At 43.3% G+C, this 16,804-nt stretch overlaps 2 protein-coding genes across 2 annotated transcripts; both read left to right on the forward strand.

Moving 5' to 3' along the window:
* The first annotated feature begins 6,900 nt into the window (after nucleotides 1–6,900).
* On the forward strand, nucleotides 6,901–13,698 carry LOC139576168 (riboflavin-binding protein-like). Its single transcript, XM_071401923.1, has 6 exons — nucleotides 6,901–7,044; nucleotides 7,953–8,160; nucleotides 8,325–8,418; nucleotides 8,583–8,711; nucleotides 8,841–8,937; nucleotides 12,050–13,698. Exons 2-6 carry the CDS (start codon nucleotides 7,998–8,000, stop codon nucleotides 12,419–12,421), a joined length of 855 nt encoding a protein of 284 aa, XP_071258024.1. The 5' UTR covers nucleotides 6,901–7,044; nucleotides 7,953–7,997; the 3' UTR covers nucleotides 12,422–13,698.
* A 64-nt stretch (nucleotides 13,699–13,762) lies between these two features.
* LOC139560772 (peroxiredoxin-1-like) lies at nucleotides 13,763–15,621 on the forward strand. The gene is made up of 6 exons (XM_071377692.1): nucleotides 13,763–13,873; nucleotides 14,026–14,098; nucleotides 14,302–14,455; nucleotides 14,895–15,041; nucleotides 15,149–15,279; nucleotides 15,536–15,621. Exons 1-6 carry the CDS (start codon nucleotides 13,763–13,765, stop codon nucleotides 15,619–15,621), a joined length of 702 nt encoding a protein of 233 aa, XP_071233793.1.
* The last annotated feature ends 1,183 nt before the right edge of the window (nucleotides 15,622–16,804 follow it).

The following is a 16,804-nucleotide window of genomic DNA, read 5'->3' on the forward strand; positions in this document are numbered from 1 at the left end:
TGTTTAGCACTGTTGCCAAGTGGCTCTGCAGGCACTGTGAGTGAAACATGGATGGATGTCATACACAACATGTTTATAGGATGTACTACTTCTCTGTTGATTTGATGACCACAGAGACAGCTGGAGTTATGGTCTCCCTGGACACCTCCTGTCACACTCACACACATACATGCAGGCTTTACACTCACACTCTGTTCCTGTCCAACTAAGCCTATTAAATAGAAGCAGAGGGTCAGTGTGTGAATCTGTTTGAGAGCGTGTGACGGCGTGAGAAACAGTACGCTGCTGCAGTAACAGGCTTAAAAGTGGTAATGCCCCACTGACCCACTGAACATAGGTCACAGGGGTGTTCCATCCAAACAAGTCTTTCTCAGGTTTTTTCCGGTTCCACTAATTTCATTAACAGTGGTTACAGCATGCCCCTCGTCTACAACAGTGAATGATGATGAATGCCAAAACAAAGTGTGATCAGCATGCATACGGCTGGTCGCGCTGCAGAGAAGGCAGAGAGGGGGAGGTCAGTGTGGTGTATTGATCTGTTCCCGCTGAGGTGTCAATGTATAGGTGGAGTTATGGGACAAACAGGGCCTTACGAGAGGACGCTCCCCTCCAATCCATCTACAGGAGATGAGATTGAGTGCAGAGACTGCTCGTAATACAAACATGAATCTGTCTGCATACTGTCTCATGCGATCTACACTGAGTGTACAAAATATTAGGAACACCTTCCAAATGTTGAGTAACACCCCCACATCCTCAATTTGTTGGGGGCATGGACTCTACAAGGTGTCGAAAACATTACACAGGGATGCTGGCTCATGTTGACTCCAATGCTTCCCACAATTGTGACAAGATGGCTGGATGTCCTTTGGGTGATGGACCATTCTTGATTCACACGTCAAACTGTTGAGCGTGAAAAACCCAGCAGCGTTGCAGTTCTTGACACACTCAAACCGTGGCGCCTGGCACCTACTACCATACCCCGTTCAAAGCCACTTAAATATTTTGTCCTGACCATTCACCCTCTGAATGGCACACATACACAATCCATGTCTTAATTGTCTCAAGGCTTAAAAAAATATTATTTAACCGGTCTCCTCCCCTTCATCTACACTGATTGAAGTGGTGACATAAATAAGTGATCATAGCTTTCACTTGGATTCACCTGGTCAGTCTATGTCATGGAAAGAGCAGGTGTTCCTAATGTTTTGTACACTCAGTGTATCTTCGCGTGTGTGCACACAGACAGACACTCTGGAGCTATACTCTCAAATAAAGGTCACAACTCCGTGGGTGCTTAAATGTCACCACGTTTCTGTAGGCATTAAGGTGTGTTGGGAGTGATGAAAATAGAGAGAGAGAGAGAGAGAGAGTGTGTGTGTGTGTCAGTGCACCTCTGTCGAAATCAGATCTGATTATTACTCATTGATTCTTTCTCTCTGTTCATCACTCCATCTTTCTCTGAGCCTGTCTGTCACGGAAAGGAAATGAAGAAAGATAATCTTGGAAAGCGTAAAATGTCTACCGCCTCCCCCATAGGCTGGATGGATGCCAAAAGAAGATGAAAAAGACAATGAAAAAGCCTTGCTCCCCCACTCTCGTTTATACAGATACATTGTTTTATTGAAAACAAACTTCATCCATGTAACCATATGATATGCTCTGTTGTAGACAGAGTCCAATAATGTCCCTGTTGGTTGTTTAGAGACACAGTAGACAGTATATAGGCAATCCCATTATGAAAAGAATGGGAGGTAAGTTAGTATAGGCCTTGGCCCCATAGAGAGGGGTAACAGAGCTAGTTTGGCCTGACCTGCTGTTGTTAGGTCACAGGCTCTTTCGGAAGGCTGTGGTGCTGTCCATGGTCCTGATTTAGGTACTGGAGTAGAGGCAGTATAATGTTGTGTGGGACTTTTCTTCAGAAAATAGATGAATGGATAGCACCTCTTTGGCATGGCAGGACTCTCTAATGCAGTTACAACCTTTCAATCCTTTGCTAAGGCAATTGTACATGTCCAGACATGGGCTTATCTGTCACCAATCCTGTCAGCACAGCAGGCCAGGGTGCTTAGCTAATTTGGAAGATTTTACATATCATGACATGTTAACAAAACACTGCATATATTAGAGCACTGAAACAGATGCCGAGTTCAAGACAACTCAGAAACTCAGAAACTCATAGTTGAAATGGGAGTACATTCTTTGTGTCGCACTTCCTATTGGTTGATTCTGATACTTTCCAATTGGGAAACTCGAACCTCACCTTCTACGAGTTTCCAAGTCAGAAATGTTGGAGTTTCCGATGTTCCGAGGCAACTTGTCTTCAATACGACAAGAAGGTTAGAAGCATAGTCTTACATCAGATAGAGTGTTGAGTTCACCTGCACAAATGGTACTTTCAAGACAACTCGGAAACTCTGAACTTCTGAGTTAAAATGTGGGTCTGTTTTTTTGCGTAGAGCTTGATATTGGTAGATTTTTTTCTGATACTTTCCAATTGGGAAACTCTGAGGTCATCTTTCCACAATGTGTTTCCAAGTCGGACATTTCTAAGTTTCCGAGGTCTGAGTTGTCTTGAACGCAGCATGATATCGGTTGAGTGACAAGCGTTGCATAGGAGTGACGCCATCTGACATAAAACAATGGGTTAGTTATGCTGCGTTCAAATGATGTCGGGGACTCTAAATATATACTTCCTACTGGGAAAAATGCACGTGTATGATGGTATGATGTCTGGACCGCGATGTTTCCAACATCATGCACCACTGAAAATGGCAACAAACATGGTTTCTGCTGTCAACACGATTTCTGCTGTCAATCGTGAGAATGGTTCTTGCGTACCTTCCGAGCCCCGAGCACGTCAACGCTCCAAGTCGTTCCTTCGAACTTGACAAGTCATTTATCCGATCAGTCCGACATGACATTAACGCAGCATTAGAAGCACATCCGTCCTGAACAGGTGTCTGTCTACAAGTTAGCCAGGTGAGCTACTAATCCGGTAGGCCTCTAAGGAAGAAGCGTTTCAGTCCAGACACTCCACAAACTTTCAGCCTCCACCGAGAGCAGACGTCGATCACATCTCACAATCCGTCGTTGCCTCCGACGCCCACTTCCAGAGGCGGGGATGGAGCATTGCACCCCGGGGCGCCTCTTCCCAATTCGTGGGGAGCACTAACACAGCAATGCATTTAAACGTTATACTGAACCATTTAAAAAGTGTCTCTCCTAACTTTCCTTTCCCCCCCCCCCCCCCAATAAACTACATGGATGAATAATAATACTGTTTTTTACTATTGAGCATGACATGTTAACGTACTATTTTATGGTTTGTTTTTTTATGTTCTTCATGTAGGCCTGATGGACCTCGGGTGTTTTTGACAAGGCCATCAGGCTGAGAATAACCCTACAGAGTGTAATAACATAGTACAAACACAGGGTGGGAGTCTTGCCATTAGATAATGCTTCAGTTGGGCTTCAAACCTATGCGCCATGCTCTACCAACTGACACACACACACACACACACTCTTTATTTTCATCACACCCAACACACCTTAATGAAACATGGTGACATTAAAGCACCCAGGTTGTTGTGACCTTTATTTACAGCCTAAATTATGTATACATTTTAAATCCTCCGCAATCTACACACAATACCCTATCATGACAAAGCGAAAACAGGTTTTACATAAGTATTCAGACCCTTTACTATGAGACTCCATATTTAGCTCAGGTGCATCCTGTTACCATTGATCATCCTTGAGACGTTTCTACAACTTGATTGGAGTCCACCTGTGGTAAATTCAATTGATTGGACATGATTTGGAAAGGCACTCACCTGTCTATAAAAGGTCCCACAGTTGACAGTGCATGTCAGCGCAAAAACCAAGCCATGAGGTCGAAGGAATTGTTCATAGAGCTCCGAGACAGGATTATGTCGAGGCAGAGATCTGGGGAAGGGTACCAAAACATTTCTGCAGCATTGCAGGTCCCAAGAACACAATGGCCTCCATCATTCTTAAATGGAAGAAGTTTGGAAACACCAAGACTCTTCCTAGAGCTGGCTGCCTGGCCAAACTGAGTAATCGGGGGGAGAAGGGCCTTGGTCAGGAAGGTGACAAAGAACCCGATGGTCACTCTGATAGAGCTCTAGAGTTCCTCTGTGGAGATGGGAGAACCTTTCAGAAGGACAACCATCTCTGCAGCACTCCACCAATCAGGCCTTTGTGGTAGAGTGGCCATACAGAGTGGCCACTCCTCAGTAAAAGGCACATGACAGCCCGCTTGGAGTTTGCCAAAACCAAGATTGAACTCTTTGGCCTGAATGCCAAGTGTCACTTCTGGAGGAAATCTGGCACCATCCCTACGGTGAAGCATGGTGGTGGCAGCATCATGCTGTGGGGATGTTTTTCAGCGGCAGGGACTGGGAGACTAGTCAGGATCGAAGCAAAGATGAACGGAGCAAAGTACAGAGAGATCCTTGATGAAAACCTGCACCAGAGCACTCAAGACCACAGACTGGGGCAAAGGTTCACCTTTCAACAGGACATGTACCCTAAGCACACAGCCAAGAGTTGCTTCGGGACAAGTCTCTGAATGTCCTTAAGTGGCCCAGCCAGAGCCCGTACTTGAACCCGATTGAACATCTCTGGAGAGAACTGAAAATAGCTGTGCAGCAACGCTCCCCATCCAACCTGACAGAGCTTGAGAGATCTGCAGAGAATGGGAGAAACTCCCCAAATACAGGTGTGCCAAGCTTGTAACGTCATACCCAAGAAGACTGAGTAAAGGGTCTGAATACTTATGTAAATGTTATATTTCCGTTTTATACCTGTTGTTGTTTTGTCATTATGGGGTATTGTGTGTAGATTGATGAGTAAAAAAAACAATTACATTTTTTTTTTAATAAGGCTGTAACCTACAAAGATGTGTAAAAAGTCAAGGTGTCTGAATACTTTCCGAAGGCACTGTATGTAAAGAGTTTCTTTTTTTGATAATATAAAGTATGTAATGCTATCAATATTCTGTAATTTCACAGAATATTTTTCAGATTATTTCTAGGGTCCAGTCTTGAGGAAGTAATACTCAAGCCACATTCTGTTGGCCTGGAATTCCAATCAGTCTGTATTTCACTTGTCATTGCGTGAGAGGTCAGGTTGTGTGTAGCCTCTCTTAGCTTACATAATCGCACTACACAGCCTCTGCAAAGCAACACAGACTACACTAATATTTTTGATTTGTTTGGAAATTCTAAAGGGGGACTATGAGATTAGTATTTTGAGTTGTCTTCCTCTTTAGTTGTCCACCACTCTTAAACCGATCAGAAAATAAAAGCCTAAGAAATGGGTCAGTGGATCAAAGCAAAGAATGTCTTGCAATTAGCGAGACAACAAGGATCGCTATACTGTTTGCCAACTCTAGGACTGGTTCCCGGCAACCTCGCGGTTAATTAAAAACAACAGTTCACAGCAATGCAAATCTCTTTCCCCCATGTCATTGGTCCCTGAATAGCTCCCACACAAAGGATATCATTATTCGCCTTCTAATAGCCAAATGGAAATTGTTTCTGTCTGCCTCGCGCCCCCTCATCCTCGTAAATAAGTGCATTGTGAACAGCCCCTGATTATGAAACTGTCTGGTGAATTTGGGCCCATGTGAGGCAAATGTGTAGAATCCTCCTCCTATAGGATGATATGAATCTAGGCATTCTATAGGTCTACTATATGTTATTACTCCATTAAGCTCCATCCTTTTCTTCTATGAATAGACTTGAACTCAATACTGTACAATGGACTTATATAAGACTCAAGGTATTGCACACCAATGCTACCAAACCCAATAATGGATCAGAATGTCATTATCTTATTTCCATATCTTATTGTCATATCTTATTGTTATATAATTTCAGGTTCTTGTTTTTAGGCAATCGTATCTAGGCCACAAGGAACTCCATCTGCTGTGAAGAGGCCAAACGGCTAGTGACGACACAGGGAGTCTGGGGCAGGGATTAGCTGGCACCCCGGGTCTGAGGGGGAGAGAGATTACAGGACAAGAGAACAGGACAGGATGAGCACTGGGCAAAGTGTCTGTTTGGATCTCTATTTTCACCAACATACTGTAGGTCACAAAGGCCCAAACATCAAAACATTGAAACAAATGTATGCCTCATTGCAAAAATAAATGGAGTGTGGATTTTGCTGCAAGTGGCAGATTGAAGTTATTTGTTGGGCAATGGTTGTCAGCAGGGAGATGTATTCCAATGCTCTCAGCATATCATACAGTATCAAATCTCATCCTTCACCTCCCCTTCACACAAAGCCCTGACCTCTGGGTTTGTGGGAGGAGGGGAGGACAGGTGACTCAGCACTTGAGGAGGATGCACTTATACCAAGGACAACGCTGCGCCAACACGTTCATATAGGACCCAATCAATTTGATGAATCCACTGACAACCATATCCTGGTGTTTTTCAGTAACTGGTGCTTGATACAGAATGACAGTACGTTTGATACAGAATGACACTACCTGGACATAATATGCTCAGGCCAAATCATTTAAATGTCATTATATTACATGGTACAATACTGGATGGGAATACCTCCACACATATTTTTCTAATGTATATGATACAAATTAGTGTGTGTGTGTGTGTGTGTGTGTGTGTGTGTGTGTGTGTGTGTGTGTGTGTGTGTGTGTGTGTGTGTGTGTGTGTGTGTGTGTGTGTGTGTGTGTGTGTGTGTGTGTGTGTGTGTGTGTGTGTGTGTGTGTGTGTGTGTGTGTGTGATATGGATTACCAGCAAGCGGGAGGAGGAGGAGGAGGAGGAGGTGGGGGAGGTGGGGGAGGTGGCCAGGGGCTTAGATGTCCTTCAGTTAAACCAGTGAGAAACTGTCGTGCTGCCCCTGGGAAGAAGTGATCATAACAAGCAGTCAGCCAGGAGGAAGAGCTGCGTAGAGTGGTGCTGATTCAACGACGATTCCAAAGCTGAGGAGACACGTCGCACAAGACCAAGCAGAATCAATAGGAAAACGGTTTCTCCCAACGACAGGTAGGCTAAGGCAGGCGAGGAGTAAAGTATTTTTTCGATAGTGGAAAATAAACAAATGGACACAGATAGCAAACTACGCAGTTGGGATGTTGTGGTGTTACATCTTGTCATTCCCGTTATTTTGTTTAAAGCTAATCAAACATGGTTTTACAGTAGCCCATCTTTGCATTTGTTCAAATCTTAATTATTTTGTTGTGAAATGATTAGTTGATAGTTGAGTTTGTCAGGTATGGTCATCGTTTTACTGAAAGAAAGTCAGTCAGTTGTAGGTTTGTAGCTGATAGTCTCAAGTAGCCTACATTGTTATACATCTAACAAAGCGATTGGTAAACTCTGAAATGTGTTAAACATGTCTGTAACTCATTTTCTATCAAATACTTAAACGGAAGTTCATAAGAAAATACCATATTTAGGATTTAATCAGGTATTGTTATGCATGCCTAGCGTTATCCAATGGCTAGATAGGCTATAGCTTAATATTTCACAGGCTGTGTCATACATCACACCAATCCTTGAACCTCCTTAATTAGGCTAGATGCTCCACGGCACGTCATTGAATACAAAGTATGTTATGGACAGACTAGACAGTTTTTGATCAGTGGTGGTTGATCTAACTCCCTTTTGAGGGAAATATTCTATTTAGTGCTATAGGCAATAGGGAAACATTCTCTTTAGTGCTATAGGCAATAGGGAAACATTCTCTTTAGTGCTATAGGCAATAGGGAAACATTCTTTTTAGTGCTATAGGCAATAGGGAAACATTCTCTTTAGTGCTATAGGCAATAGGGAAACATTCTCTTTAGTGCTATAGGCAATAGGGAAACATTCAAATGTCACATTATTTCAAAAACTGGTCTTCATATTGTATGGTTCACTGAACCCGCTTGTCTCCCGCTCCGCTGTCCAAGGTCCTGATTATAGCCGGCTAGCTGAACGTATCGCAGGTTGAAGAAATGGCTATCACGTCAAACTCCCTGCCATTGGTCTGTGCATATTTAGCGGCTACCCTGATTGGTCGCATTTTGTGTTTGGAGGGGGCGTGTCTACAGGACGGTAGACAGAAGATCACGCCCAGCCAGGAACCTCACCTGAAAGAGTGCACAATATATGCTGAGAGTGAGTGAGAGCACTGTGCTTTTTAAAGACAACAACATGCATCGTCAAACCATGATAAAGAGAGAAAACTGCTGTTGGAAGTTTACTATCTAAATCCTCAATCCTCCTATGAGATGAGGTGTCTCCCCATGGTCATAATCTATCCATATCTGTTCTCTCATCAGATGCATGTTGTTCAGAGGATGACATCCAGGATCTTAATCCCATGACCAGTGAGAAGAACAACCCCTGGGACAAGTGTGGGAAACTGAGGCCGAAGTAAGTCTGCAATTTACAGCGGCCTTTGATCATGATATAACCAATATTTTCAATCTATGACATCAAAGCCAACAGAGACAAAAGCATTGCACTGCTGGAGCATGGTGGTGGCAGCATCATGCTGGTCTACCCTCTCTCTCTCTCCCATCCATCTCTATGTCCAGGTGTGAGGACTTCCTGAAGCGTGTGACCTGTTTCTACCGTTGTTCCCCTGATGCAGCCCGTTGGCCACACTCTCACCTCCAGTCCTCCATGCAGGCCGTGCCACTGTGCCACAGCTTCTGCCGTGACTGGTGAGCTCACTACAATAACCTAGGGTCCCCAATGTAAACTGTACTGAAGGCTCTGCGCTAATCACATCATCCAGCAGTATCAAATGTTGATCTGTCATCTGGTCATTGCAACATAACATTTTTCTTCAGGTATGAGGCCTGCAGGATGGACATGACATGTGCTCGTAACTGGGCCAGAGACCCCAGAGGACAGAACTGCACTGGGAACTGTGTGCCGTATCAGCAGGTAGGCTGTTGATTGGATGGGCAGCAGCCAGTCTCATGGGAGGGAGCCATGTTGAGTTGGCTGTAATGCTGTGTTGAGCTGTGTTTTAACCTTGCTATAAATATATATATTTTTTTCAAAAAGAGATATTTAGACTCAATGATTCATTTCTTTGAGGAAGTTAAGAACCATCCTAGTCTCTTTCTCCAGCTGTGTCTCTTATGATAGAGCTGTAGGAAGATAGAGAAACCTGGCATGCAAGGCTAGGTTAGCAAAGAATCATGGTAGTATAGCTGTCAGTGTTAGTTGTACTGGTACTGCTGGTCTCAGTGGTCAGTGAGGGGTTAAGGTCACAAAGCCTGGCTAAGTGGAATAAAGGAGGGGCTCTGCCAGGGGCGGACTGGGACCAGAAATCGGCCCTGGCATTTCTAACAAACCTGCCAATTCTTTTCCTCGAGGCCCCCACACCGGCCCATTTCTTTCCTCGAGGCCCCCACACTGGCCCATTTCTTTCCTCAAGGCCCCCATTGTTAGCCAGATAATGATTATTTTGCACAAAAAATCCAAGTTAGACAGGCCCAATGTGATTAAAAAGGGTCCAGCCTATCTGGCATTTGCTCAGAATGCCAGATGGCCAGTCTGCCCCTGGGCTCTGCTCTGTACTGCTCCACTGGACAGAGGAGGATATAAAAAGAGGCAGAGTGACCCAGGGCTTGTGCACAGCTGGGACCAACTGTGAACCTCCCAGTCACACACAAACATGCACGCACACCAGAGGAGGCTGATGGGAGGAGATGTATGGGGACGTGCTCATTGTAATGGCTGTATTGGAATGAATGGAATGGTACCAAACACATCAAACACATGGAAAAAGAACGGTTCCATTGATTCCATTCCAAACATTACAATGAGCACGTCCCACTACAGCTCCCCACACACACACACACATAATCAGTGGTTGGATGTGATGATGAGAGGTGACAGGAGTGTGTGTATGTTTATGTGGAAGAGGCAGGTCAGGGAACCACAAATATACCAAATAAAAATGTAATTATTGTGAGGCCATTCAATTAAAGTTAAGCTGTTCTGAATATGAGGGTCCTGCTACACAGAGACCTCCAAAACACCCCATAAGAAGGAGTCAGAATGTTTGAACAAAACAACTCACATCTAATAGAAATATTGTTAACACAATAACAATATTTTCACAGATTTATGCTATTCATTAGTTTGACCCTTTGCTTAAGAGCAACTGACTTTGGAACTCAAATGAGGTTGGAAGCAATTTGTGTCCAGGCATTTTAATGACGGCTCTTTTAATGATCTTCAGCTGTTCAAAAAACAATTATTTTAACATAGATAGTAAACAGTTTGTAGGTTAGACTGGAATGTTCAGTTTGATTCCTCATCAGACAAAGGAATTGGGAAGCTAACTGCACCTCACCCATTCACATGTCCTCCCTAATCGAGCTGACAATGCTTCAGTCTGCCTCAGGGCCACTGTACACAGCAGGCAGGCTGCAAATAAATACACGGAAACACACACACTTGCACGTTGGCTACTGCACTCATATATAGGCTACACACACACACAAACAAACACATGCACATTCTGTACTCACATATAGGCTACACACACAAACACATGCACATACTGCATTCACACATAAGCTAAACACACACAAAAACATTTGTACATGCACACACAATACTGCACACACACGTACAAACCATCAAAACGTTCCCCTGGCCCTTCTCCCAGGATCCTCTCTGGCTTTCTCCCTCATTGTCTGTAAGCTCTGTTGGCTCCTCTCCATTGCCTCACTGGCCACAGCAATGTTCTGGGGCTTCTTAACATCATCAACAAGGAAACAACACTCTCTTCACGCTCTCCACTCAAACACTGGGTCTGAAGTGGACAGTGACTCTGCACTAACATGCACTCCTGTGTTGCGATAACAGCAGGTTGACGTTTATTGGGATAAATCTTCTCTTTAAGGCAGAACTGAGCGATTTCCTCTAGATCCAGCCAACGGCAAAGTAAAAATATTGTCGATATTGTAAAACTTCATGAAAACGAATGTAAGGTTAGGGTTAGGCACTAGGGTTAGGCACATGTCCATGGCCGCCCCAGGAGAGGAGGCTAGTAATAAGACCAGCTAGTAGCTATCTGCTGCACAGCAACAGTGCTGTCCTTCTAACACAGTCAATATAGCAGTGCTTCCTAAATGTTCTGAGTGACTCATTCACTCCTTATCCCTCAGACAGACAGGATGAGAGAGGGGGAGAGGAGAGAGGAGAGGGGGGAGGGAGGAGAGAGGAGAGGGGGAGGGAGGAGAGAGGAGAGTTGTAACGGTAGCATTTCTTATAAAGTGGTGATGACTCACTCCCCAGAGAATCAGAGCTTACAGATATAGGATCTTAATTTGACCTATAATGTCACAGCAAAATAATCATTCAGCAACAGGATTTAAATGCTTAGTCCATAATGTAGCTGGAGCTGTGGTTAAGCTATTATCTGGCCAAAAGTAGGCTACATGAAAAGTGTAATACTGTTAATATAATTGTGTGTTAGATTGTGTTTACAGTTCATTTAAATAAGAAAGCTCATCTGCATTGCTTGCGGTGCAGGAAAATTCTCAGCAACAAAAGAGTGATCAAATTAAGATCCTACATCTGTAAACACGTAAACCCACGGTGTCAGTACCATTCTACTAATAAGCTTTTCCAATATCAAGCTTTTCTGAGAAATGTAGGTTTAGACTTCATTATGTTTTTTTTGGCCCTAAAACCTGAATTTGGATTAAAGTGAAGGGGAAAACATATTTATTTCCCGCAATCAGCTGGCTTTTAGATGACAGATGAAGCATGACCTTGTGTGCTGGTCCCCCGTGTCTCTAAAAGCATTTCTCTGTATGATGAGGGCACTAATGGATGGATGAGAGAGAAGTGGGAGTGGCAGCTGCTGCCTGGCAAATGCTATGTTTTTTCAGAAATCTTTGTGTAATCAATAGTCCCAATTAAAATGAGTGCCTTAATCAGAGATATAATTTGCAACACACAGAAAAGATAAGGGTCATATTGAATCTAATGTCAAACTACACCTCCAATGATTTGCTCTTTGCTACCACAGATGTACCAGCACGGCCGGGACCTGTGTGAGAGCCTGTGGGGGGACGCCTTCATGACGGTGGAGGATGAGGAGGAGGAACGGGAGGGGGGTGAAAGTATTAGCAATGGTAAGGGTGGACGTCCCTGTGGATGCCTGACCCTCAGCCCCTCGGACAGGGAGGTGATCTCTGCCCTCAGGGCCCTGGAGGAAGACCCAGAGGAGCTGGACACCACCAAGAGTGGCTTGCCTCATTACCGTGCCCCCTGCCACACGCAGCCCCAGACCAAGCCTGCCACACTGCCCCCGCAGGCGCGGAGGAGCAACGGCAACATTGTGATGCGGAAACGCTCGGTCGTGGTGGATGATGTGGAGGGTAGTGGGAGTGGGCTGTAGATGAACTGACAGAATCTGATCTCTGAATCTGTAGCACTGTCCCCAAGCTGGGGTTGTCATATCTTGCTCTTATAACTAACCTTACCTCACATACTGTACCTCTCATCATTACGCACCATTATAACCCATCAATCAAATGTTGCTTAGAGACGCTCCATATTTTGATGTAATACCAAACATATAAACCATTATGACATGACATGCCCTTAACACTGTGTAAATAATGTACGAATAGTGACATTGACTGTAACATTATTCTGAAAGGTTAAAAAATCAACAGATAACATCAAAGTGTATGACATCATGTTGTATTACAGTCTGTTGTTACATGGTACTTGGCCCAGGGACTGCAGTTGAAAATTAGCCGGCTGACTAAAACTTTTATACAGTAGTAATGTTGATTAATGTCCACTGTCCCTGTAAAAGTAAATGTAATAAAGTAAAGTAGTTGCTAAAACAGGTGACACCATTCATGATCGCCATCAATGTTTGGCATGTAATTGTCAGTCATGTATGCTCATTATAAACATATGTAGTCTTGCAGCTACATTAGTAGGCCTACAAATGAAAATATCTATCATATTGTGAGGCGCCTGGGACTGCCTCGGTGCATATCATACTGTAGAGTTGTATTTACTCATCAGTAGACTGCAGTAGTTTCTAAACTGTATTGTGTAACTTTGCCATCAGACTAGGCATACAGGAGATATACGTATCCATACTGAAGCGTCCAAAATTCCTCTATTCCTCAATCCTAAACACCTTTTTTAGACATACCTGTACAACTGTCAACACGCTTGGCATATTTTACTATCGTGATATAACGTAATGTACTACTGTCTTCTTGTCATGAAATGTTTGATAGTGAGGAGGGAGGTAGGGTGTTTGTGATGGTGGTGCACAGCCACATCATTAGAGTGGTTGCCATCCTGCAATCATAGGAGTCAGTCAGCTGTTAAAAATGATGAAGTATTCTTTATAGCTGGAGGAAGTCTTGAATTTCAGAAAGAGAATCTGCGCAAAGGACAGACTTAGACTGCTGATGTAGAAACATGACTCATGCCAGTAAGGCTTTTGTGTTAGTTTGATAATGCATCAGAACTCTATTCAGGCAATGTCATTCAAGATGCTGTGATGTAGAATTAGAGCCAAACTCTATAGAATGTCTATAGAATGGAGGACCTAAAGGGAACCTGTTTGTCTGAGTGTGATAAGAATACCTATTTGGTGTTCTTTTGTTTCTTGACATCCTCAATAAACACTGGATTTCAAAATCATTCCATTGGTATTTTCTATTGTGTTGTTATTAGAGCCATTGCCAGATCAAAATACATAGCAAATATGTGTTCTGTGTTCTCCATATGCAGCACTGTCCAACCGTTTGACCTGTCACCTCAGGATAAGAACACTGTGTATTCCAAGGATGATGTCATCACCCAACATGGCCGCAGGGTCAGTCCACCTCTGATGTTCTCACCAGTCCAGCTCAAGCTGGCAGACAGCTTGACAGTTTGATTATGGGAGTGAATAAATATAGTATATGTATTGTTCAAATTACAAAGGCGCCACACCAGCAGTTACACCGCTAACCAAGGTTTTCCCAGCCAGCCCCAGAGTTCACTGCTACAGCCGTAGTGGACGGACAGTTCAAAGAGGTCAAGCTGTCCTACTACAGAGGCTTCGCTTTGGTGTGAAATCAACTACACACAAACACAAAAAGTACATTCAAACTCAACATTTCTCAGACTTAAATCTTTGCTTAGCTATACACATCCCATGGTGTTGAGGTTAAGTCATGGAAGCAGATTTTTAACTATTAGGCAAATGACCATAAACCGTATGCAATACTTTTGAAATCCCTTTTGTCTTTTCTCCCTAAGGGAAGTATGTAGTGCTGTTTTTCTACCTGCTGGACTTCACCTTTGTTTGCCCCACTGAGATTGTGGCCTTCAGTGAACGTGCTGAGGAGTTCAGGAAGAGTGACTGTGAGGTCTTGGCAGCCTCTACAGACTCCCACTTCAGTCACCTGGCCTGGTGAGACCATTATCTTACTAGGGTCATATATGGAAAATACTGATATAGGAAAACAAACCAGAATCTTGTCCTCTACTGTCCTTCTGTATAATCTATGTTTTTATTTTGCATATTGCTGCATATATCTAACTTAATACCCCAACTTGTGGCTATTGTTAGGTAATCATTGTCATGTTTGTGAAGAGGAATCCAGGACGTAAATGCACTAGACTACATAGGGTCCTGAAGCCCCACCCTGCCCAGAGTTAAGCTTCTCTGTGTAGCTGTGATAAGACCCTGGAAGACTGCCTGAGTTGGTTTGCAGCTCCAGATACACAGCAGATGTGTAGCGGCCACTGTTCAAGTCATCAATAATCATGCAGGCGTGCAGTGCATTTGCCTACAGTCCTGTATTTATTGTGTGTGTAATAGTGATTATCTCTCTCCCCCTCCTGTGCAGGATCAACACAGAGAAGAAACATGGAGGTCTGGGCCCTATGAAGATCCCTCTGCTGGCTGACCCCACCCAGGCCATCTCCAGGGACTACGGAGTGCTGAAGGAGGATGAGGGCATAGCCTACAGATCTGTTACCAAGCTCTGGGACAAGTCTTATAATCCTATTCTCTCTCTCTCTCACTTACAGCTGCCCATTTCCTGACCTTTATACAGTGCTCAGCCCTAAACCTGTTTTAACCTTCCTCCCTACTGTCCAGAGGTCTGTTTGGGATTGATGACAAGGGCATCCTGAAGCAGATCCCTATCAACGACCTGTCAGTAGTGTGCTCTGTGGATGAGACACTGCACCTGGTGCAGGCCTTCCAGCACACTGACAAGTTTGGAGAGGGTAAGAGGAGGAGGGGACAGAGAGCAGGTTAGAGATTTAGAGTAGGATGTGCTGACATCTCAGGACATGGCAGGAGACTAATATTGTTAGGCACCAATAGACCTCCATTGTATGCACTCTAGTGCTACTTGACCTCTAGCCCCTCTTCAGCACAGTTCCCATTCTTATTAGAATATACAGTACATTTAGTGAGCAAATGTGTTTGATATACACTGTATGTTCACAGGGCAGATGTGTGACTTGTTTCTCTTTACAGTGTGCCCAGCAGGATGGAGACCAGGGAGAGACACCATCGTCCCGGACAGCCAGAAGAGCAAGGAGTTTTTCTCCAAACAGAATTGATCCATCCACACCTCCTTAGAGGTGCTACGTCTATACAGGGTACTAACTGAGCCCTTACTGTTGTTAGCTGGATCGCTGACTGACTGAGTCTGCTGATCGCATTGATTCTGTGTCAACTACACAGTGGGGATGTGTTTTGTGAGATTTCTTGAAAATTATATATTATTTGTGTATTAGGCTTGATGTTGATTCCATCATGGGGCTTATTTTACTGCTGTTCTCTAATGATTTTTTATTTTTAACTTATCTAACTTTTACTTAACATATTTTTATTAAAACTCCATTGTTGCTTAAGGGCTTGTAATGAAGCATTTCACTGTAAGGTTACACCTGTTGTATTCGGTGCATGTGACAAATATCATTTGATTTGATTTGATTACAATTCAAACAGTGCCATGTGAGTATTTTGTTGATGAACTGGAATGTTAATAAAAAAACAGAATTTCTAGCTAAATTGTTCTCTAGTTTTGTAGTGATGAAGCATTTGGAAGTTGCTTTTGCCTTTTTAAAGAAAATATAGTTTAAAACCAAGTGTTTAATTCAGTACTTTTATATTGGAATATGACATAAACACTGGTATAGAGTTAATAGTAAGCTTCAGTTACTAACCACTAGATGGTGCTATGCACACATTCAACAAGCAATGTCCCTGTTTTTCTGGAACACATTGGTTTTGTATAGGTTTTGTTTATTGATACAATACAAACAAATTAGTCTTAAAGAGCAACTGCCCATAAAAAACTACTTCTCATTTAGAAAACAGCCTATATGGCATCGAGTCAGAAACATTTATTCTACTGTCTAAATTTAGTATAATGTGTAAATAGGATCATTTTGGTCATAGTCTCATCCAAAACTGAGTTTTGTGGGACTTATGGTCGTGACTGCATCACAATGTAAAGGAAGGTTGGGTTTGTTTCAATCCTGCCCACAGCTGGCAGCACACAAGTAATCATTCATTCGGAGTGCAGCTGCATGTGACCAGATTGTAATGCCTGTGCTTGGGTTGACTTTGGATCTACTGTACCAATGGGGCTAGTTAGGGACCATTGCTAAATTACACAATGTACATGGGACAATATGATAAAATTCCAATAGCTGCACATTTCAATGACTTAAACACCTCAAACCAACTATAAATTGTAGAAATTATAATACAAAAATGTAAAACATGATGAGAACT

The sequence above is a fragment of the Salvelinus alpinus genome, chromosome 1 (genome assembly GCF_045679555.1).
Source record: "Salvelinus alpinus chromosome 1, SLU_Salpinus.1, whole genome shotgun sequence".
NCBI lineage: Eukaryota > Metazoa > Chordata > Actinopteri > Salmoniformes > Salmonidae > Salvelinus > Salvelinus alpinus.